Genomic DNA, 24,180 nt, shown 5'->3' with positions numbered 1-24,180 from the left:
CCAGGAGAGCAAAGCATGACCTAGCTTATTATGAGCCTGGCTATAGCCCAGTTGGCCCATGGAATAAAGAGTGTGTGTAAGAGTGGGTCTGCAGTGTTTATTTTGCTTTTTTGTTTCTAACTAGTTCATCAGTTGATGAGCTTCTGTCACAGGTGAGGGTCCTCAACAGCAGGTTACCACAAGCTATTGGCAATGTCTCCTGCTGCATATTTCTGTCATTTGATTTGAGGGAAACAAACCAAGGAAAGTTTCTCTTTAACAGGAATTATTTTTGTGAAAAGTTCTGATATATCAGCATTTTCCAGTAAAAGAAACCCAAAACATTTTCTTAGAAAATTCCTAACCAGCTCTAGTCATCACTTTTCAGAAAAGCTGCATGTCCAAAAAATGGAAATTCCAATGTACATGGAAAAGGAAGGAGTGCAGAAAAGTATAGTATCATAGTGTCTGCATCTCTGTGTCACCTGCTAAAGAATGCTTGTGAAAACAAGATCCTCAGTGAGCAGACTGAGCACAGAAGCCGTAATGAGATTGTTCAGCATCCTACAGAACCACACTCTTCCTTGCAGGGGGAAAACAACAGGTTTTACTGCATGTGATGCTGCCAGTCTGTTTTTGACTTGCCCACTCAGATCACAAAATATTCCACTTTGAAATTCCATTTCAGAATATTTATTTTTTTAACCAGAAAGCAGTTACGTCTTGGAAGCCTTCAGCATTCCTTGCCCTACTGTGCCTGATGCCCTCAGATACTGCCCCAGAACCCAGCTGACACCGTTCCCTGCCCTTGCTTTGCCTGCTCCTGGCAGATTCTTTCCCTGAATTGTGCCTGTCCTTTGTTTCTGTCTGTGCAAAGGTCTGACCCTAACAATGTTGCCGGAAGGAAGGAAAGGTTTGTAGAAACCTTTACAAACTTTTTTCCTTAAACGTCTTCCCAGAGGGCCAATAGAAAGCACAGAGTTGGCTCTTCAGATAACCAGTCCAGGGGGGACACTTCAGGAAAGAAATTCAGCTAAAGAGCATCCAGCACTTGATTGCTTATTGTTTGTTCCTTGCCCCCCCCTCCATCTCCCGGATTTCAGCAGGAACATCTAATGAAATTACAAGTATTTCAGTCTGGAAATAGCACGTTCATGCTGTTGAACTTCAGCAAGGACATTCCCGTTCAGCAGTGCACTATCCCGTGCCTTGGGCATTCCTTCTCAACTTCTACTATTCAACATTTATTCTACCACTGGAAATTAAGGATACACGGTCGCGTCCTGACAACGGCCGGGAGCACCTCTGGTGCTGATGAGATTTTCTTTCCCCTCTCTCCCGGTTTCCAGCTCTGCCAGTCCTGAGCCCCGCGCCCCACTCACGCACGGTGCAGGCGCTGGGAGCGGCGGCCCCTCCGCAGCCCCCGGGACGGGACCCGCCTCCCGCCGGGCTGCGCCGCCGGAGCGCGGCCGGTCCCGACCGCCGCACGCTCTGCCAGCCCGCCCGGCCACGCAGGGTGAGGCGCTGCCAGCCCCACCTGCGGGCTGCGACCTGCGGGCTGGCAGCGACTGCGGGCAGCGACCTGCGCGCTGCGAGCTGAGGGCAGCGACCTGAGGGCAGCGACCGACGCGCCGCCTCAGCGCCCTCCCTGCCGCGGCGGAGCGGGGAGAGGGGACGTGCTGTGGGCTGAGAGGCGGACGGGGGTCGCTAGCAAAGCGATAGGAGAACTGACCTGCCGCGGGGATGGCGGTGGGCAGCAGCAGCAGCTGGTGGAGCAGCAAGGCTGGCAGGAGGTGGGTGGCCCGCATGGTGCTGGCGGCCCCCCCGGCGGCTGGCGGGGAGGAGAAGGGGAGATGGCTCCTCGGAGGGACCCCGTGCACCGCCGGTCACTCGAGGAGGCAGAGTGAGCCGAGCTTTTTATTGCGATGATCTAAGTTTGTTGTGTGATTAACTGGAAAGATCTGGGTCCCAACTCCCTCTTACGGTAAGAAACTGTTTAACAACATCCCCTCTCTGCCTCTTCTTCTCCTCCCCTCCTCAGGAGCTGCCTCCCTTCCCTCCCACCCCTCAACCAGCCCAGGGAGAGGGCTTCCCCCGCCTCATCCCTCCTCCCCCGCTCCCTCCTTCCCCCCCGCCTCTCTCTCCATCCCTCAGAAGCTCGGGAGGAGCAGCCGGGCCGGGCCAGGTCTCTCAGCTCTTGTCCCGGGGCTGGTGGCTCCTGCAGCATGGTTTGCTCACAGTCCCCATTGCCATCTCACCTGCAGCCAGAACAGACCTCTCCTTCCCTGCAGACATGTCCCTTCACAGCATCCCACTTTCAGCACCTGCCCCTTGGCCTCATCGCCAGGCAGCACCTCCATCCATTGCCATTTCACTGGGATTCTCCCAGCACATGGACAGTTTCACTGTAAGGAAACACCTTTCCTCTGACCTGCCCGTGGCTGCCCCCAGGCACCAGCCTGGCCTTTCCATCACCCTCTTTGGCCATCTGACAAGTGCCACTTCCTCAAAATTGTGGCAGCTCTGGGGAATTTAAAGGTCAAGTATCAGCTGCTGGCGTTGCTCCACGGAGACAATCTTCAGTCCAAAAGGATGCCTGACCTTCCTTCTGTTGCAGGCAAAGTCATTGTAATTTTTCTCTTGCACTTCATTTTAACCTCATGGAAGCAATGACATTGGGTTTTGTTTAAAGTCATGAGATCGGCCTTTGTGACACACAAGTGTTCAAAAATAAACACTTGAGGAAAAGTTTTGCTGTAATTTAAACTGTTCCTTTCTCCCATGCATCCACCTACCATCTATGGCAGGAGTGTGTGATAACAGCGGAAACTTTTTCCCTCCGTTTTCCACGAAACACCAGAGACCCACATGTGGCCCCATGCTATGTGAGTCAGAAAAATGTGTCTCCTTCTCAGCCTTGACTCCTCTGCCCATATTGATGATTAGCACCTATGAGTAAAACAGACATTCTTAAAAAAAAATAGGTTGTTTCCCAATCCACAAATAACTTTTAATCAGGTATTTCCAACAGATATGAGTGGGACTTTTTATCCATTTACGTTTGCCCAGTGGCAAAAGTTAAAGTTTCCATTTGGGAATTACTGCCTGACTAAATGAAAGTAAGTTGACAAAAGCAAAAGGTTGAGAGACAGTCTGTTAAGAAAATATTTTGAACATTTGGTATTACAGGAAAAACACATTTGTGTGAAAAAAAGTACTTTTTGTTTCAGAATGAGCATTATTTCTAGGGGTTTTAGTTGATTTCTTTTGCCGTCCTCGTTTTTCTCCTAAAAGTTAATTTTGAGGAATTTCTTGGAGAGGTACTACCTGAGAAACAGGGAGCATATATTCCACTGGCCAACAACCTTTGCATGGAATCCTTGTCCGCTGCAACAGATAAAACATGGATTTCTCAGGTTTTGTTTTCTGTTTTTCTCCCTGCCAAAGATAGACATAAGTGTAAACAAAAAGCAACAAAAATAATAATATCACTATTCTGAGCCCAAAATAGCCACATTCTGTTAACCAGATGTATTTGACTTGTTGTCCATGCATGTGTTGAGTGACATTTTTTGCAGAGGACAGAATCATGCACCATTAAAGTCAAGTAGAACTTTTTACCACTGACTTCTCTGAGGGGAATATTTGGCCTGTATTCAGATTCCTCCTAAATTCTAGGAAGATTGCAATTGTGTCTCTTGAGATCTGGAGTGCTCCTTAATGTTGGAAATATTCTGCTATATGGATTCCTATTATTAATACATAATCTTGTGGATTATTCATGATGTGTCTTAGTTCTGTAAGAGAGCTCAAATCCTGGTCTTAAACTTCCTTTAGCTGCAGATATTGTGCTGGGCAGGTGTAACTCCATAGTCCTGCTTCTCCATTTGTCCAGTTTTGGGGAGCTGCTTGAGGATGCCTCTGCCTTTTACACAGGCCATACACATATCTCCCCTCAGAGGAAGTCAGGACGCACGGACTAGAGGGCCAGGGACAGGAGGCACATTGGAAAGGGAAAGATGCTACAGATTCTATATTCAGATGTTCTTTCTATTTGTAGGCAGTCAAGACTAAGATTTGCATCTGGATCTGTGAAAGGAAAATGCTTTCTGGTGCCGCATCACAGACTGCAAAATGTAGCAGGAGCCTTTTTCTGCATCTTCATGCCCCGTGTATTTTGCAGTGGAAGCATAATATTTTATCAATTCAAAACGAATTTTCAGTGTGAAGGACAGTTGCAAAAATTTCATTTGCATTAAATAAATTTTAGAAAGAATTCTGTGTTCAGTTTCAGCCTGCACATAGAGTAACTAAAAATTAAAATACAATATTCAAAAGTAGTAGCTTTTATGCAAGAATATTATGTTTTCTGACCCTTTGAGGGCATGTTTTTGGACCTATAAATGTCTTTCTCTATTTCTGTTTTTGGGGCTTATCTGAGAGTGGGGATATTTGGGTTGTTGGGTTTTTTGATTATATTTTTTTTTCTAATTTTTTTTGGCAGCTCTGCAAACTTGCTCTGATAACCTGGCTTTCAAATCAGTGTAGCTCTGTATTAGGAAAGTAACATAACATTTCTGTAGAAGTTATCAAAAAAGAAAAGAGTTACTTGCACACTTTACCAAAGATGTATTTGCTCTGGACTGCCTACATGAGTGAAAAATTTCTAAAAACTTTATTTTGGTTGGAAAAGTAAGCAGACATGACCAAACACATGGAAACTGCTATTTTTATATTCTCTTTTCTGACCATAACCACAGATGAATCTGTTTTTCAGATGTAACTTGCTATTCAGAAATGCTAGATATTCACAGTTTGGGCAGGAATCCTTACATGTATGCAAAATAATATTAAGTCACCACTAGGTTCAAAGAAAACTTTTCTAAATGAACCAGAAATTTTCATATGAAGCAACACTTTTGCTCAAAATATTTGCTTTTTACTTCTTGATTTATCTGGTATAGGTATCACTGTAGTGAAGTCCTCCCAGAGAATAAGCCAAATAAAATAAGTGCTGGCAGTAATTACTGTTAAACACAGAGTTAATCAATGAAAAATCTCAGGCTCCCTGAGTAGTTTAAACTGAGCAATTGTGCTTCACATTTCAAGAAGTATTAAGCTTTACTGTCTTTTTTTAATAACTTGACCTTGAGATTAGAAGCAGAAAAGATTGTGGTACGGACCACAAGATTTGACACTGCTGGGAAAGACAGAGTTTAAGCAGAATTACAGCACATGACAGGTGTCAGTACTTGCTGAGGCACCTCAGCCAGAGCCTAAGCTCTGGTATTTTCCAAGATAATACCCATGCCTTCTTTGTGCAGAAAGAGAAAGGAAAATAAGGGCTGAAAGTGGGAGGAGAAGCAGGAAGAAGTGGATAACAAGATCCACACGCAGGAATTAATGTCCAGTTGAAAGCAAAGGCTCAGAAACTTCACGGTCTACTATTCTAGATTCAGTCCAAAGGACTTTGCATGTCATCAGACCAAATGTTGCAGGTCTGACCTGCCAGTCCCAGAGGGCAGATTCACCACAGCAGCCAAGTGTGCAGAGCCCTGTGCAGTGGAGTGGGACAGCGTGGCACCTCACCTCATGGCTTGGTGCTGATTCCCCACCAGGGAAACTCAAGAATGAAGATGAGCTCCAGAGTGACCTGGCTGGGCTTGGTTCCACCCATTTTAATTCACATATGTTCATAATAATCATACATAATTTACAATTCTTCCTGCACCCAGAGTCTCAGGTGTTTAGGTCTGGCTGCTAAACCCGAGGTAGGTAATCCAGCATTCATCCCTGCAGCCAGCATAAATCCTTCATGATTTTTCTGTGTGGGACATAAGGTAATTGCTTTTCTCATATTTGCTGTATGCTAACTAGGAGGAATTTGGATGCATAACAGAAAAAATTTAAGTTCTAGTGTGAAGGCCATTTAAGTAATTTATGGAATGGTACCCAAGGGCAGCAATGACAATGCAGCCAATCAGAAATTACTATTTTTAATATATGGGAAGAGGAAAAAAAAAAGAAAGAAAAATGCAGTAATGCATACAGCACATTGTTATTAATAGGACGTATCTGTTAAAATTTTATCTGATGAAGTTGAAATATTTCCATACCAAAATGTTTTATCTACATGGAGATGTGCATGCAAAATTATTATTTTACTTAAAATTTCCAGTAATATTCATTTGAAGTTTTGTGGGACATGCTGCACCGCGGTTATGTGGATTTTGAAACACCAAAAAATCCCTCACTCAGCTCAAAATAATTTGTTCCTGGTATATAATCAAAGTTTAGGTATATTGGTGAAGAATGCTAAACTTTTGGTTTATATATTTTTTTTTCCCTCTGCTATTCATGTCTGTGCTGCCAAGAAAGTCTGCAAAGAATAAACATTACTGGTAGTACTGGTAAATAAATTCTCTTACTCAAGGCCTAATTTGAACTGCGAACCCCTCACAATAGGGTTTTTTGTTTTGTTTTTTTTTTTTCGAGAATGCAAGAAAAAATGGACCTCTCTGTGACCTCGATCTGCTAGAATTAAGTTGTGGTACTGGCCTTTGGAAAAAAAAATCCAGAAGCTGAATATGTATGATATGAAGCAACAGCCCTAGAAGCCCTTAATTTACATGCCATAGTTAAAGTTATTTCTCTGAGGATGTGATTTTTGGTTCAGAAACTCTTCATTGTTTTGTATATTTAGGTAAAGCACAAAGCTTGACCACAGTCAAGGAAATCTAGATGTGATTTTGTACTTTTTTTTCTTTATTGTAGAAAAGCTTGAAAATATCCACCTAAAATATTTAACCACTAAGATAATCTCCAAGTCACATTTTCTTTAGAGTCATCTGTCCTTTAAATCAATTTAATGATTTTACTGTCCGAGGTAAGGTGTGTATGTATGTCATTTGGACAGCATTAAAGCTTCCTTTTATGTGTACAAGCAATTCACCTCTCCTCCTGCATTTTTTGACGTTAGTGAAAACCAAGAGTGTGCTTAAGTAAAACCACTGAACATCCCTGGCTGAATATTTTTTATCATTTACCTGGTTTAACCATAAAAGCTAGGATAGTTTGTCCAAGATCTTTTTATGTTAGATCCCAAACTGGAGAAAAATTTTTGCATTTCCTAGAGCTTTTTCTATTTTCACTAATTGCTTTTATTTCAGAAGATAATAAAATTTTGATGGATTTCAAATCAGGACATAGTTTTTACCTTGAAATTAAAAAAAAACCCCAAAAACATATATATATTAAAAAAAATTAAAAAGTCCAAACAACCCACAATTATTCAGAGAAAATTTTGACAAAAGCAATGCAGACATGTTAATGCAGGCCCATGTATTGGTTTGTTCAACTTAAATGTGTGCTTTTAAATTGGGACAAGCTTCCAGCAGGTTCTCTACCACATACATTTTATCCATACATTTTATCCCTAGAGAAGGTAAAATGGTGGTAAAAAGCAAAGGCTCTTTATCTTCCAAGATGATACTTCTGTAAAAAAAGTTATTGTCAGATAAGCTGAGAAAACACTACCAAAACTCCTGCTGAGAGATCAGATAAAATAAAAAAGGTAACATACAGTGGTTTAATAAAAATGAGATATTGCTATAAAAATACTATTAATATATCTCCAACTGGTATAAATTTTAAGAAGTGTTCTCAATAAATTTAGAATACCAAAGAATAAAATTAAACTGGCCTTTGACTGTAGATTTTACACTATGGAATAAGTTCAGCAATTCAAAAGTCCAGAGACAAAAGCCTTAGCTCTTTGAATTCCAGAGACTGAAGACTTCCAGAACTTGCTGTCAAGAGTAAATTCTCTAGGATTTCATATCAAAGAGGAGAATTTCTACCTAGGGTGCTGTTAAAGATTTTGTAAAGAAGCCTTCATGGAGATTCATCAGTTTCCTAGCAGACATGAGGCCATATTAATAGCAGCTCAGAAAAAAAAACACAAACAAAAAAGGGACTCAGGGTTCATGGCCATAAAATACTGATCTTTCCTGGTTTAAGGTTTGTAAGCCCAGAGACAGAAAGCTTGCTAAGATATCAGAAAAGATGTTATCAAAGGAGAAATCTCAGCTTGACTTTTAAAGAACAAGCTTTGGGTTCTTTATTGGGATCAAAGTCTCCTTGTTTGGGATACGAGCTTTGTAATGCAGCTACTGCAAAATAGTCAAGTAGGGAAAGAGGACATGTGGCTGCAGAATCAGGGCACGAACTCTGAAAGAAGACTAGGGCAAACTTAAATTTCTCTGCTGTGTCATTTCTTTATATCTTAAAGAAAACCTTTTTGTCTGCCCCGTTTTCTCCCCTATGCTTTTACCTGAGGTATTGCAATTCTGATAGTGAAATGATGCTGATAACAATGTGATTGCTCTACATCTGCTATGCCAATAAAACAAAATATTCACTTCTCCAGGCTACTTTTAGTATTCTATACCTCAGCACTATGCGCAGTGTTTCCTACAAAGTACCCAATCCCCACATTTCATAGAGATAAACTGTTGGCCAAGTTTTTTGTTATAGGTGAAATTTGAACAAGATTAGGCTTCTGCACATTAAACAATGACAGAGTACAGTCTTGCCTTAGCATATTATTCTGCTGAGGTTTTTGCTACCAATTTATGCAGCAGAGATAAGACTGAAGCAGAATTTGAATGTCTATGGGCTGAAGTTACAATTCTAAAGCTGAAGCTTTGCTGAACTTTGCTGTAGTTTTGATCCCATTCTTTACATGAAAAATTAAACTTACCAAATAAAAGGTTTTGAATTTGAAATACTACTGCTAAGCAAACTGGTAGGATGGTCTATTCCAATGTTTTTGTAATATTATTAAAAAGGATTTTCTTATTCATAAAATGAGATTGATGTATATAAACATAAGTTAAAAAAAACCAAAAAAACCATTTGCAACAGTGGCATAGAAAAAACTATGGAAAAGTTGGGGTTTTTTTCTCTGCTGAATACAGTTGTGCTGTGCCCTAAACTGAAACACATTATTTCTGACTGTGTGGTATTACTGGAAGTTTTTGAAGTCTTTCTTACAGCAGTCAAATACAGATTAATACTCACTGTATCTCTTAACTCCCCAGATCAGTAACACTGGGTTTTAATTTAAGAATCTGCAGATTGGGTTGAGGGACAAGTCCAAATAGACAAGAAATTTTATCTGACAGTAATCAATGAAGGTTGTCTAGGGAAAAGTATAAAACCAGAACACGTTTTTAGAATGTTTTCCAACTTGCCAACATTAGCTTTCAGTGCTATGAAATTAATCATCTTCCCAGTGATTTATGACTTTTTTCTATCTCTGTGCAGAGATGTTTCCCATGTAAACAGCTAAGCAAAAATATTAGCTAAATCAGATAGGCAAGGGATTTTCAAATATGCAGTTTTGTGAGTTTCTTTTTTCTTCTGGTAAAAAATAGCTTTTTTTCATATACTATAGAAAAATGAATATTCAGAGGTGCAATATTATGACTTTTTCTTAAGAAGAAAAGCAAAACCAAACTAAACCAAACCCTAATAACCCTGCTGTCCTTAACTTGTTATTCATGTGAACCCTTGAATAAACAATTCATGTAAACCCTTGAATAAACAATTGTTAATGAGGAAGTAAAGACATCAATACAGAAAATATGTAGATTTACACATATCCATTTACCACATATCTGATTTTCAATTTTTTGTCATTCCTATATATTTCTTCATTTATTCCCAGGAGATAAACCAATGTGGTTTCAATTCATATATTTAAGAGCAATGGCAAAACGCTGTTTTTGCCTGAGATTATTTTATACACATGTCCTTCAGTTATGGAAATACTTCAGATAAACCACTGATAATGTGCCTTGAGCACCCACAGGAAATACAGGGATATGTCACTCAGCCTGAGATGAACAACTTTTAAACTATTTTTCTTATAACTGCTCCAAGGGAAAAAAAAATCTGGTATTTGTTTCCTAAGATTAAAATAGCCAACACACTATTGACATTTAATCTGTATTTTATGACAAGAATGTTTGATAAAGTCCTATTGTAAAGACTGAATGGGTATAGAAACCTGTCTGTGTATCTGGAAATAATTTTCCCATTTTTAACAGGAGGCATAGTTAACCAAAATGTTGAATGCTGTACATCATATTTTTAAATAACTTTGAGTGCTAATTACTGTGGTGAACCACTTATATGCCTCATTGACACTAGATACTGACAGTGGATATGGAAATTTATATTCTTTCTTTCTTTCTTTCTTTCTTTCTTTCTTTCTTTCTTTCTTTCTTTCTTTCTTTCTTTCTTTCTTTCTTTCTTTCTTTCTTTCTTTCTTTCTTTCTTTCTTTCTTTCCTTTCTCTTTCTTTCTTTCTTTTCTTTCTTTTTCTTTTCTTTCTTTTCTTTCTTTCTTTCTCCATTTCTCTTTCACTTCTTCTTCATCTTCCTCTTCTCTCCCTATTCCTTTTCTCTTTCTCCTTCACAATCTCCCTTTAACTTTCTCACTATCTTTGTTTCCCTTTCCTCCTCTTTTTCACTTCTCTCTTTTAAAACTTGTATTAAAACCCCACAGTCTTCCTGTGTCTTGTCAATTTAAAAATACAGTTATGTGGGCTAACATTTAGGAATTTAATTTTGCCCTATGAAACCAACACTGGAAGAGAATTTTGAAAGAAGAAAAATTAACAAAGAATCATGACTCTGAGGGCAAAATTTAGTGGCTAAATCCCAGAGTTGGCATTTTAGGTGGCATACTGAGACATGCTGCCTGCCATCCTGTCCATGGTCATCTTTCCTGACTTTGCTGATACCAGAACAACTGCTGGAATGAAGTTACAATTGAACCAAAGATACTCTTCTGTGGTAGATTTTCAAAGAAACTTTAATTTAAAGATATAGAAGGCTACAAGAGCTTGAAATGTTCCATCACTTCAGTGTATCCACCTAATACAGACAGATTATCAGCACTGTAAACAGCAGCTTGTGCAAAGATGGAGCTTAACAGCCGGGATCAGCTTTTCTACTGCTCACAAAAATCACAGCTGAATAAAATTAACTAGCTGTTGTTCTGGGTGACCCATTTTTTAAGATGTAACAAAATATGGTCATAAATTTGGTTATCCTTGGTTATCTCCCAATCATATCTATGGGACTACAAATGCTTTTAGACACTCTCAAAAGACCTTTCTTGGGTCTAGGTATATGGGACTATTTTTATAAAAATAGAGGTGATACTTCAAAGGGTGTTGACTCCAAAATAACTTACAAACTATTAATAAAATCTTTCAGAGTTTTATCCTGAGTCAAAACGCTTACAAAAAAAAAAAAAAAAGAAAAAAGATAAAATACAAACATCTGCCTTGTAAAATCAAGTCTAAATGAACAGCTAGGTTTTGTGATGGAATTCAAAGAAGAGAACGTCAAAATGGAAAATGCACATTCCAATTGAAAATCATAGGTTGTCTGGCCAGCAAAGATTCCAGTGAAGTAGCCCTCATGGTAAAACAAGTATTCAGTCAAATATGACATGGCTGCAACAGGAAGGTAAACAACTTTTCAGTGATGCATCACACTGTTTAAGCCAAGAGTGATCATATACTTGAGTAACAAGACAATGGCACAACCTTCTAAGTAGGTAAAAATCTCTGCAGTCAAGCAGGAACAACAACTGCAGCAAAGGGACAAAACTTTTTGTTTATTCATTTTATTAAATAGGTAATAGAGGTCAAATATTCTGTTTTAAATAAAAGAGCCACTGCGTCATATCCAAATGGATTAAGTCAGTGAGAAAAAAGTGTAATTGCAATAGTCTGTAAAAAAGTGTTCCACTTAGCATGTCTAAATAATAGATGCAGATGTACCATCTGTGTTTGGAATGGAAGGTTGCCTACCCACAAATCCATTTTAAAAGACATTTTTATATATACACCAGGGAACCAGAAGTGAAAATACGAAACATAAGAAAACTTTCATATATATTCTAGAGTCCAGGAAGCCTAAAAAAATACTACTAGAAAAGAGGCAAATCATTATACCTATTATTATCTCTTACATAGATGGGAAAATATGTATTTCTGCCTGTCACACCGTATTTATGCCATGTTATATCCCACATTTCCTACATATTTCTGCTTTTTAGTCCTCCAGCCTTACCAAAGGAAGCCCATTTTCCTGGGTGCACATCTCCTCCTGAGAACACTCCTGTTTATCTCTGAGCTGCCTTCAGGTATCTGTCACATCCCACGGCAGCAGCTGTGCTGTGGGAGCAGCACACACCATTTTGCCATGTACCATGGCATGCACACATTGACAAACAAGCAGTAAAATACATAATGACTCCCTACTAAAGGATATTTTTCCAATGGAAATGTTTATGTGGGCCTCTCACTTGTACGAGTTATTAGTTGTGGGTTGTATTAATTTAATCTAATGCTAGATGTCTAGGTTTTGGGCATTTAAATCTGAGGTAATCACTTAGGTTTCATTGTAGCATTGTTAGAAGTGAAAAAAATCATTTGGTGTGGCAATCAATCAGCCTTCATAGAATAAATATCAGGGCAACTTTCAGATTGCCCTCAAAGTATTCTGGAAGTGTTTGCTACCTCTTACTCAAATGCCCACCTTTCTGAGTGTCTTCAACTTAAATCTTTTTAGCTGAAATTTGCCCATTGATTTTGATTGCAAGAAGATAAATAAGTTCACAGGAAAAATGTCTAAGAATTAAGGAAATATATCCTTTTTGTTTTATATGAAACAAAAAGTAAGTAAAAGCCAGAAATTTTGTTGCTTTAATGCACCAGAAGTGAATTAGAAAACCATTCTGAAACCGGTGGCAACACATGAAAACTCCATGTTCATATGTTTGTGATGAATACAAAATCAATAAGAATTTGTAACAAATTAAGTAGAATTAATAAAAATCAATAGGAATTTGTAAAAAAATATACAAAATTAAAAGTAATAAAATTATTCTTATGATTATAAAAAGTCATTCCTTGTGTAGCTAAGGTTCTGATTAGATAAGTCACGAGTCAAGAACTCAAGAGGTCAATGAACCAGTGTTCTGTTCATGAGGACAGCATCCCAAAGTTATATACAAATCCACAATCACACATCACCTAATTTTTATGTATGCATTTTCTCTGATGTTCTGCGATTTGTGTTGTTAGTGTAGGAATCCATATGGGAACATGTGAACATTATATGTAAATCTGGATATGCATTATGTCCACGAATAAATTTCTTAATCTCATTCGTTTTAGTTACTGGTTCCAACAATTCTAACCCATAACAACCAGAAGGTGTTGTGAGGCTCTGCTCATTCATTAAAGCATGAAATCTGCTGTGACAGATTTGCATGAGCAGTGCTAGAAGTCTATAACTAAAATTATGTGCTCATAGGATTATAACCCATACAAGGGGTTTTATTATTTCTATTTGCATAATCCTGTTGCATAGACTTAAACAATAATTTGTTAAACTTGGAAATAAATGCCTTTCAACACTTCAAAGTATTAAAACTGATAACAGTTCCTGCACTATTATAACTTACACTTATCATCTTCATATTCGTTGATTAAATTATCATATCTGTTGATAGTAATCCAATATTTAGAAGATATAAAAAATACAGTGTTTCTTACTTCCTTGGAGACAGAATTTCACTCAGTCAATTTGTCTTACTTTACTAAGATTAAAATATATTTCTCGCCTGCTTTTCTACTACCTTTTGTTTTCCTCATATTACTTTGAAAGTTTTGTTTTTAGCACTTTGTGTTTTGCTGGGTTTTAAGTCTCATGTAGGAGAAGAAGTTTCTAGGAAAAAGAAAAAAAAAAAGAAAACTGGAATACAAAATAAACACTTCTCAGCTGAACCACCCTCAGCAGACCCTCAAACCCCTCCCATAAACATTGTGATATATGACTGTACATGAAAATCAGATGGGCATGAGGAAGTGATTCCATTTGCCAAATGCAGTTTTGATCCATATGGCAAACAGCTGCTGCTCAGATGAGCAAACTTCTGAGAAGCTAATTTGTTAAATGCAAACAGAGGATCTTGCAGTCAAAGGTATCATAGCACCTTGCAGCTTTTATTTGCTCGCATCACCACTGATAATGCCTAGTCTCCTGTGACATCTTTTTTGAGAGTAACCTGCAAGGCAGGCAACAAATAACACACAGCATCTGAGTGCGTGCCATGGTTGAAACATGCAGTAAGTGGGAAAACAGTTCCTTGAAGTCAGCAAATTACCACAGACGTTTTCGGGAATTGTGAGAATCCTGATCTTAGACAGAAGACCACTCACGAAAGATATGTTTTGGGTTTATGGTATTACAACTGCCACTCAGCCCTTACCTGTTTCTGCCTCAATTTATCAAGGGGAAAATTGATTTTATTATGAACAGTTGCAAGGGCCGTTAAAAATCCCATTTTCGACAACTGAGAGTACCTTTGTAAGCTGAGGTCTGTTTCACTGCCTGCAGCTTTTGTACCAAACCCTAAATTGCTTTCTGAGTCTATAACAATGTTTTCAAACCTCTTAAGCAGTGATTCCTTTCCTGGGAACAGCCATGTCATATTTCTTACCATCCACAGCTCTGCCTCATGGAGGGCCTGGCTGGCCATGGCCAGGATCATATTAATTTAATGAGGGGAGTGCTGAGACAAGAGGCTTTGAGTTCTGCACTGAGACACCTTCCAGACATCTGAAACCTGGAATCCAAGCCAATGAGTTTCATATCTTGTCTCAGGACTTAAGTCTTGAGTGTCCTCAACATCACAGATTTATGCTATACCTTCCCTATATAATTTATATAAGCATATATAGAGAGATAGCTTTTGCAGAGATTGGATTTATATATCAACAGGTTGTCAGGAACATGATTTGAAAACAGCAAGTACAATTAGTATGTATTTATCTCACTTTTTTCTTGTGACAATATTTGATGTGTATTTTTTCTCACACATTTAAGATCACTTCAAGAGTTCATCTCTTTCATTATAAAATTCAATAATGGCATATGCATTTTTTTCCACAGATGTGATGCAGATATCTGAATTCTACGAAGTCATAGACTGGAGAAAAAAAGAAATATTTCCTGCCAAATTGTCTTTGGAATACATCCATAAAAACTAAAGGAGGGAGAAAATAGGAAAACTGAAGCCAAAAGGTTAGCTGTAAGGTTTTCCAGTTCTAGTTTGAGCAAGGCAATATCTGAGAAAATGCTGTGGATACTTATATAGGTAGGTTAGTAATCATTGCTGTTCACTTTCCTTTTGGTGTTTTTTTATTAAAAAAATTAGGCAAGAAGATAAAATTAATTATGATTCATTTTCATCTACATATTTGTCAAGAATATTTAAAAGTCAAATTAGATACTGATTTAGTTTTGGTTACAATTCTACTGCACAAATTGTTTGAATAAATTCCTTTATCTTTCATTTTTCAACCAGATATAAATCTGAAGACTTTTAACCTTACAATGTAATATAATTTAAAGAGGCTTAAATTCAAAAATGTTTGTAATTTTTGTCTGCTGTGAGAAAATATTTTTTCATGTCTTTTCCTGTTATGACTTTCTTAATTACATTTTTGTTTCTTTCCGCCTTTTTAGTTTTGTTTTGCAAATAATGAAACACTTGCTTCTTCAGTTCAATTAACATCCATTCCATGACAGGTACAAATCATATTCCCTTCTTTGCTTTTCTCCTTTGCAGAAAATAATATCCAGGAAATTGGATCAGACCAGAGCAGTTGTTCAGCCTTGCTTCCTAATCTGAATTACCAGGAATGAAGATTTTTATTCACGTTAAATTCACACCTATAATTCAGTTTAGACACAACCTGTAAGAGTGCTGTATTTATTGTAAAGTTTTTTCATCCTTCTAAATATTAGTGCTCCCTTAGAGTTCTAAGTTGGGGTCAATAACTCCAAATCAGTTTTTATTTTGCCAGCTTCCTGTTGCTAGTAGAGATGGGCTACCAGAGAACAGCAATAGCTCTCTGTCCATCACCAGAACAAAAGGATTGGGGTTTTTCCAAGCAATGTTCATAAAGCCTAAATTTAAGTACCTAATCTTTGTCTGCTTCTGTATTTATGACTATTGAACTGTATGATACTTTTCTGAGATCCACATGTAAGTCTGGGCACGTTGTACTGTTGGATTTTGTTGTATTCCTAACACTTCAGTGCTCTAAGCCATCACTCTTACATTGACAATGTTTGTATTTTACCTGCTTCATGTTAAGGGTTCTCCTGACACTGCCTCAGGGCAAGTTCCTGACACACAGCAGCCTCACATCTGCCACATACTCAAATATCTGGGCTAGAAGGAGCTGTGATATGCTCCAGGTAGGTCATCAATGCAAACAATTAAGGAATGAGGACTTTTGCTAGTTAAAAAGTATAAAGTGACACCCAGCCTAGCTATGCACAACATATTCTAAGTATTGAAAAGCTTTGTGGAAACGTGTCTACTTTGTATTCTGTAACCACTAATTAGAAATACTGAACAACATTAGTTCCAAAGAGTTACAGTGTCTCTATCTTGACAGTTACCTTCACCACAATCTATTGTTATCTTACTTTTACAAATCCATAATTTTATTGCAGTAAAATAAAAAGCTTCCTATCTGACATGATATCACAGTTCTTTTTGGATATGTGCACTGTCTGGAATATCAAAAGTTTTCTGTAAGCATGCCATGATTAACTTTGATAAACTCACTGTGTATTATGTCATTTTCTGTTTATTGTGAAATCTTCAATTACACTTTCTCCAGGTGTTCCATATTACAAAGGTTAAACAACTATTCCTCAGCCACCCAAGACCTCATTTTTCTTCTTTTAAATACAAATTTTGTGTTGTACGGCTTCTAGCTATAAAGTAAAATCTTCAACCTGACAGAATCTTTATTATTTCTTTCTACATTCTGAGTCCATTTTCTTGAAGGTCCGAAGTGATGCTTTCCAGCCCTCCCAAATTCAGCATATCACTTCGCAACACATGAACACAGAAACTGCCCAAAGACCTGCTGATGGAGAGACAAGAATATTCAGAGGTGAATTAGAGAATTTGAGCTTTTGTTTATAGAGGATTTTTTCCCCATTGATTTTAAAGGACTGTGGGAAAACCAGGCTGCTGATTACTCTGCTTAAGTCGTAACACTGGGGAACAAATGTTTGGCAACAAATGTCCTAGTCTGCCCCTGGTGCTCCCCCTGCCACAGTGCAGGATGGCATTCCAGCCCCTGGAGCTGTCAGTGCCTGCCCCAGAGAGGCCAGAGGACACATCTCAACACTGCTACAACCCTGTACACAGCTCTGTGAGCTGGGGTCCCAGCCTGGCCTCACCACAGCCCTGTCCACATCGCCCAGCCCAGTTATCCTGCTTACCCCTGGATCTAATCCCCTCCTGCTGGCCAAAGTTCCAACATGGCCATGGCTTCTTCTTGTCTCCAAGGAAGTGCCTGAAGCCCGAGGCTGGGGGTGCCTCAGGTGATCCCTGCCCCATCCATCTCCTTGTTCCAACAGTTGCTCAGTTGAGTGTTGGGGTCTGGTGCCACATTAGGTTGTCTCTTATCTTGATCCCTCACTGAACAGGAGTCAGACTTCCACATTTTTAGAAAAGCTTTCTGCTCACCTGTTTTATTTTCCTTTATAAAGCCAAACCCAGCTTAGCTTTTCAAAATTGCTGCTTTGTTCTTGCACTTTTTGACCCTTAAAGTAAAACTTCCCTAAATGATTTCTCGTTTTCCCATTCCAGATAAACTCCCTATTTACTGCTAATATCCTTTTTATGAGATGGCTGTTTATCCACTTAGGCCTTTAAAAAGCTTTCTTAAAAGATATTTTCTCTCTGTACGAGATGTGAATCCCAGATAATTTTTGTATGTTTGACTTAGATAAATTCCAGTTGTGTTCCTTGATGAAGTTTTTGAGATGTTTGGTCCAGCTAACTTCATTAATTAATTTTCTTAATTGTCAAAGTTTGTACTTTGGAAACAAAAACAAAAACAAATCCTTAGCTCCTGACCCATCCTGCTGAAGTCATTTAGAGGGGAATGAGCCTGGGATGGTAATACTTCCCCCTGTTTGCACAATGTATTTGCAAAGTGATTTATACTAGTCCAGTCAAAATGCAAGCACTTCTGTTGATATTGAGTTTAATTGGGCACAGTAATGACTAAAGGCTTTTAAAGGTCACTGCATCCAGATGTTCAGCTATTAGTCACCATCACCCAACAAACTTTCTAAATAAAGATAAATAAAGATAAAATAATGAAACACTGCAACCTTCAACAAAATTAGTGTCTTAGAATGGTAGGATTATGTACTTCTGCTTTCTGGTTAGCTCTGCTCAGTTCCCTCAGAACACAAAACCTTACCAAAAATATATTTTTTCCCTATAAGGAGCAATCTTTGTTTTATTTAGGCAAGTAGGCGTTACTTTCATGAGTAACACAATTATAGTTTGAAACTTGCAGAGCTTACAATTCTGACAATTAACCCTTTGAATACTCTAAGTGTTCTGAACATTACAGTGTGTGTAATTCCTTGACTTTTAGGAACTCCTTCTGCTTCCACAGTCCAGTTTAGGTACTAATATTGAAAGTGGGGATTTTTAGGTTTCAAAAATTCATAATTCATTCTAATGGAATGAAGGTTCATATTCTTTACCTTTTGTTTATTAATAGCTAATGTATTAATATTTTAAAATAAATTTTTACAGAAGTTGACTAAATAATTTCTGGCAAGAAGTTTTTATAAACTGATGGCCTCTGGTGAAATGTCATACTCTTACATCATCTGTTCATATTTTAATCTAAAATAATTTTCCCAATGTTTTTCTACTCTCTCCTTAAAGATGCACACAGACCTTTTAGATTTCCATAAACTCTCTATATTTCAGCTTCTTGTATTAATCAGGTTTTGAATGAACACAAAGAAATTTTAATCACTTAGAAACTATAGCAGGATTTAGTCTTTGGGGAACTCAAAAAATTCCATTAAAGTTGTTTTAAATATAGGAGAGCTTAAAATTAAATTATTTAAAATGTTTGTTCTCAGCCTGCTCTTATAGACATAAGTTGGTGAAAATTATTCATTTAGACCAAATGGAAAGTTAAGTGGGAGCTGAAGCTGGTGCTTGAACAACCATTCATCATTGAATTCTGTACCAATGTTTTTCATATGTAATTAGGATTCACATAATCAAGTATAATGAGAAGGCAAAATTTCATACATTTTTTTTGCTTATCACCTCAGAACTTACAGAAATGCTATGAGAAACCTGTAAATTAATCAGATATATAACATGGAACATTCCTACACTGAAGCAGGAAAGCAATGCTATTGAATTTTCCTTTCAATCCGTCTTTACCATGCTTCATCCAAAAGGCTGTGCTCCTTATTTATCAGCACTCTGCTTCCCCAGTGAGATAAACAGCATTCTTTAAAAGATATATTGCCAGAATTTACAGTAGAATTCATTTGCTGAAGTGATAAATTTAGAGCTAAGACAGAATACAGTCTCATTTAATCTGAGAACATTGTCACAATTTATGTAATGGGCTGCTCTAAAGGTTAACAAGAAAACATCCTATCTCTTTTTTCAAATGTCAGCCAAATATTTTATAGATTTCTCTCCATCCTCTCTTGTAGCCCCTTTAGTTAAATTAGCACAGCTGTTTGAGAGATCAGATTTAAGGCCTTTCAATGTTCCCTTGATCTGAGAACAGATGCCTCACGAATATTGCCAGGCAAAAGGTAAAGTGGTCTAGTGAAGCACATTATTTTCTGAACATATTTTCTAGAAACATTGCAAAAACAGGAACAGAATTGATAGGTGGGTAGGTAAGGATATACTCTCTATTAAGATACTTCTGAAATCCTGGAAACAAGTTTACAGTGTCCAAAAGCAGATCCAGGTAAAATACACTGGGTAAATGCTCTCCTTTATTTATAGAAATAACCAGTAGTATTTTGGTTGGTTAAAAACCCAGCAAAAAAAATTAACAGGATGACTAAAATTTAGCATAGATATCGAATGGCAATGAGTATAATGTACAAAAGAAAACTTTGTGACTTTGGGGAGCTCGGATGAAAACATGACCTCTAGGCACACAGCAAGGATCCATTCTCTTGTTATATTACCTTTGCTGGCTGTTGAAGGAAAACTTTCTAAAATTACTCTTGTGCTCTAAAATGGAATCCAGTGTTGTGCTTTGGGCATGATGATCAAAGGTTTTCTGTCTTCTGGTGCCTCCACAAATGAGACCCTCCAGCCACAGACAGCTTCACCAATCCATTGAAAACAACCAACCACGGAAATAAGGGAGAACAAATTTTCTTTCCTTGGGTTTATTTCCTATAAAATCTAGCTGTACTCTAAATATGCTGCATGGCTCAAGAAACAAATCTGAGTAGGAAATAAGGCCTCTTGACTCTCTGGCCACTAGTGCTAATGCACTAAGTGAAATTAAATAAAGGAAATATGAGCACTGCTGACACCACCTCTTGCAGGTAGAAAGGTAATCTGTCCTCAAATCTTTGACCTCTAAACACAAGAGGAGCAGCATAAGTTTCAGAAAAAATAATATCCTCATCCTACCCCACAAAGAAGAGATGTAGAATTTCTCAAAAATTTTCCATGCAAAGACCCTCTATATACAGACCAAAAATATTCTTGGTTCTTCTCTAGTCCTGAAAGGGAGTGGTCAGGGAGTCATCAGACAAAAACCATTCTGTACCTAGTCTTCCTATGGAAAACAAGTCAACATAGATGGGTCATATTCAAAACAAAGACATGCATTTTTTGTGTTGTCATGGCTAATCCTTGTTTTGTGAACGCATGGAGAAACTGGCAAGTGGAAGGACTGGAATAGATAAATAAGTCATTCAGTCTTCAAACTGACAGACCAAAACATTTTTTAATATGCACAGATACAGTGCAGAAGAATCTTTAAGATTTTACAAAGGTCTTTGTAAGATCTAAGGTTTACTCATCCATTTTCACCTGATCAGAGCAATTCAAGGACCAAGATACTGTCAATATGATAAAAAATATACATTCTTTGTGTTTCAGTTTTTATTTTGTAATACTATCCCTGTTGAATCATCTGAAAGGATTTCATCTTTAAGGATGAAAACCAGTAACAGTATTTTATAAATTATTGATATAGGCACAGAAATCATTTATGTTTATACAAACATAAGACCTTTATGAATATGAGATTATCATACCTAAGTCAATTGGAAGAAATCAATATCATAGAGTTGGAGCAGAAATAAAGTGCATCTTAGAGGTACATACAGAAGCACCTACTACAGGTAAAGTAGTTAAAAATTTTATTCTAGAGTACTGCTGTTGGCATGAGTCAAAATAAATGGAATCTACTTTACTAGGAATTGTCATCAGTTTCCCATTTGTGTTGTAAAATTAGCAACTCCAGCATTGTTGGGAATAGGGAGGAGAAGGCACATTACAGTTTAAAGTTTTCTGAGTTTTAAAAATGTTTTTTCAAACACTTGGTGTTTTACTACATTAGTTCAAGCATTGTGAAACATCCCATCCACCCTTGTAATTAAGCTACTGTTTATTTGTTTTTATGGATTTTAAATTAAAACCATGATTTTTCCTACCTAAAGGGAAGCCAGGGTTGAGCAAACATCAAGAAAATCATAAAAGAGAAACTTCTGTATGATGTTGCTTGTTTTTTTCCTATAAAATATAAAGGGTGAAATCCAAGCCTATTGAAGTCATTGGGAGATTTGTAATTGGCTTTGAAAGGCCAAGATTTCACCCTTAAGAAACAACGCTAAATTTTCCAAAAGCAGTCTCTGATTTGGAGTGCTTGTATGTGCCTGCTTGATCCTTTGGCTGTGCTGAGTTTTAATGCTCTAGAACTCAGACTTGCTGATGCTCAGCACTTCTAAAATAGGCTCTCACTTGTCTTAATTTGGATGCTTAAATCATCACTACACCAGAAATTAAAAGCTGCCTTTGGAAATCTTTAGTCTACTTCTCTAAAAATGAGGTTCAAAAAAACATACTGTGCATATCAGAAACTTTGTTATTGCTATTAAAATCAGCTGTGTGACTAAACTGAGAGCAGAAGTGAAAACTGGCAAGAGATATGATCATGCAAATAGCAGTTTTTCAGTGTTGCCCTGCTTTTTTAACCCTGTGTCATTGGACATGTTGAAAAAGGGGGAAGAGCTAGTGAGATATTTCCATCAAACTCTATTAAGAGATAAAAAGAGTCTGAAACTAAAGAAAACAGAAGTGACATATTTACAGCAATTGCAAAAGAGAGGTAGAGAGGATGGATTTATTTAAAGGGTACATTTAAATTTGGCAGCTTCATATTGTTTACACAGTTTTCTCATCACAACCTGGTTGGCTTTCTCCTTCCTGAACTCAGGTGCTTACCACATTGCCATCAATCATTATCATCTATAAGAAGAATCATATGCAATTGGAAATTAAAAATGCTTAGACACTATGGGTTGAATTTTCGAAGGTGTTCCACAAGCAATATATAATTATCTTTGTTTTGCTGTCTCCAGCAGGTGTTATGGGTTTTTCTTATGTTTCCTCCTTCGCTATAAACACAGGGCATGGCAGATGCCATGGAGGGAGAATTTTTAAAGAAGGAACAAAAGAGAAATAAAGTTCACAATGCAGCTGACATCGTACTGGGATGGATTTAAATGAATAAATTTGGCATATCTCCATATCATTGGAAGCAGAAAAGTTCCAGGGCTGATCAAGTATGTTTTTCTTCTGCTGGAAGTATGGAGTGTTTGGGAAACCAAGAAATAGCTAATGTTGCTCTTTGCTATTTTGCACGGTATGAAATATCTACCCACGAGGATGAAACATACTTTACTTAAAATCCAACTTCTTCCTTTTTGCTACGTGAAAGAAGACACAGGCCAGATACTGGGAGAGGTATATAATGACCAGGATAGTTATAGGACACCAGATCCATTGCAAAAAAAGGATTTATGTGGCTAGCATCACTTCTGATTCTTTCCCTCATGCAACTAAGATGTAACTGCAAGTCTAGAGAAAAGCTTAAACTTATATCTTCAGCAACTTAGTAGATGGAACTACTAACTTTCCTACCTAGTCTTTACTACATTCCTATTCTACACCCCAAATGCAAAGAAAGGGTGCTTCTGGCAAATGCATTGAGATAAATTACTGGCATTTCAGATACAGAATAGTTGTAGGAAAAAAAAATATACATGTTGTGGATGGCCTGACTTGATGAGTGATTCTTGTCATGTATTTTTTTAGTAGACCAGAAATACTATTCTGGAAAAGCAAACAACAATATGCCTAAGCTGATGTCTCTTTTCTTTTCCGAAACACACTGAAGAAAGTAATTAGTTTCAAAATTATTTCAGTTAAGATGTTTACTGTTAATTTCAGCTTAATGGAGCATCCTTTTGGATATATGCTTTCTTGTCTCTTAAAGTATAAATATTCTGAGTTCCAAAAGGCGAGATTTTATTGACTAGAATGAAAATGCATACACATATACTTTTTATCCCATGTTAAAAATTTCCACATTTTGTATGGAAGATCAGACCAACAAATACTAGGGGTTAAAATTTTCAACATGACATGGAATTTGTAGACACTTACTGCAATGTACAGTTTTGCTCCAGACAAAACCAGATACATGCCTTGAAAATTTCCTGATGAGCACTGTTGTGTTGGGACTGATGTTCTTCTTTTTTTTCTTTTTTTTTTTTCTTTTCTTTTCTTTGTTGTTGTTGCTGTCTTAATTAACTTGTTTAGGGCTTTATTCTTTCTCCAGTTCATTTCATGGAGTATTAAATATACTTGCAAAGAATGAAATTAATCTGCGAGATAATAAACCAGTGTGTCTTGTCAGCAAACTTTTAAGCAAAGGAAGCAAATCCTACTATTAGCTCTAAATTCATTCATCACTATGATTTATATTTCAGGAATATAGGAACTGTAAAGACCCTGTGAAGACATTACTAAAAATTTTTATTGTGCAATATCCATTTTTACACAACATAATGAGTAAAACACAGTTTGAAATATCCTTATCTTAAAATTCTTTTATATCTGTTGCATATTACTGGAATTTCCAAAAGTAAGTTCTATCTTATTTTTCCCTGAAAATTTAGAGATTTTTTGGTTCTTTTTAATTGAA

The 24,180-nt window shown here is 37.4% G+C and overlaps 1 protein-coding gene and 2 long non-coding RNA genes across 5 annotated transcripts in view; 2 read left to right on the top strand and 1 right to left on the bottom strand.

Moving 5' to 3' along the window:
• HGF (hepatocyte growth factor) overlaps positions 1 to 2,018 on the bottom strand; it is a 57,436-nt gene extending 55,418 nt beyond the window's left edge. Inside the window, exon 1 of one of the 3 annotated variants that reach the window (XM_064421884.1) lies at positions 1,712 to 2,018. In XM_064421884.1, coding sequence (XP_064277954.1) covers positions 1,712 to 1,787 — 76 coding nt within the window. In that variant the 5' untranslated portion in view covers positions 1,788 to 2,018. The remainder of the gene's footprint in view (positions 1 to 1,711) is intronic. The other 2 variants (XM_064421881.1, XM_064421880.1) reach the window with 2 other exon arrangements.
• Positions 1,468 to 17,150, top strand: LOC135301628 (uncharacterized). The gene is made up of 3 exons (XR_010363400.1): positions 1,468 to 1,772; positions 15,020 to 15,224; positions 15,699 to 17,150. It is a non-coding gene; the product is annotated as an uncharacterized LOC135301628 (long non-coding RNA).
• On the top strand, positions 2,043 to 4,319 carry LOC135301629 (uncharacterized). Its single transcript, XR_010363401.1, has 2 exons — positions 2,043 to 2,864; positions 4,040 to 4,319. It is a non-coding gene; the product is annotated as an uncharacterized LOC135301629 (long non-coding RNA).
• Positions 17,151 to 24,180: the final 7,030 nt, after the last annotated feature.

This window comes from Passer domesticus, chromosome 5, assembly GCF_036417665.1.
Source record: "Passer domesticus isolate bPasDom1 chromosome 5, bPasDom1.hap1, whole genome shotgun sequence".
NCBI lineage: Eukaryota > Metazoa > Chordata > Aves > Passeriformes > Passeridae > Passer > Passer domesticus.
This window is presented reverse-complemented; position numbering and strand designations above follow the sequence as displayed.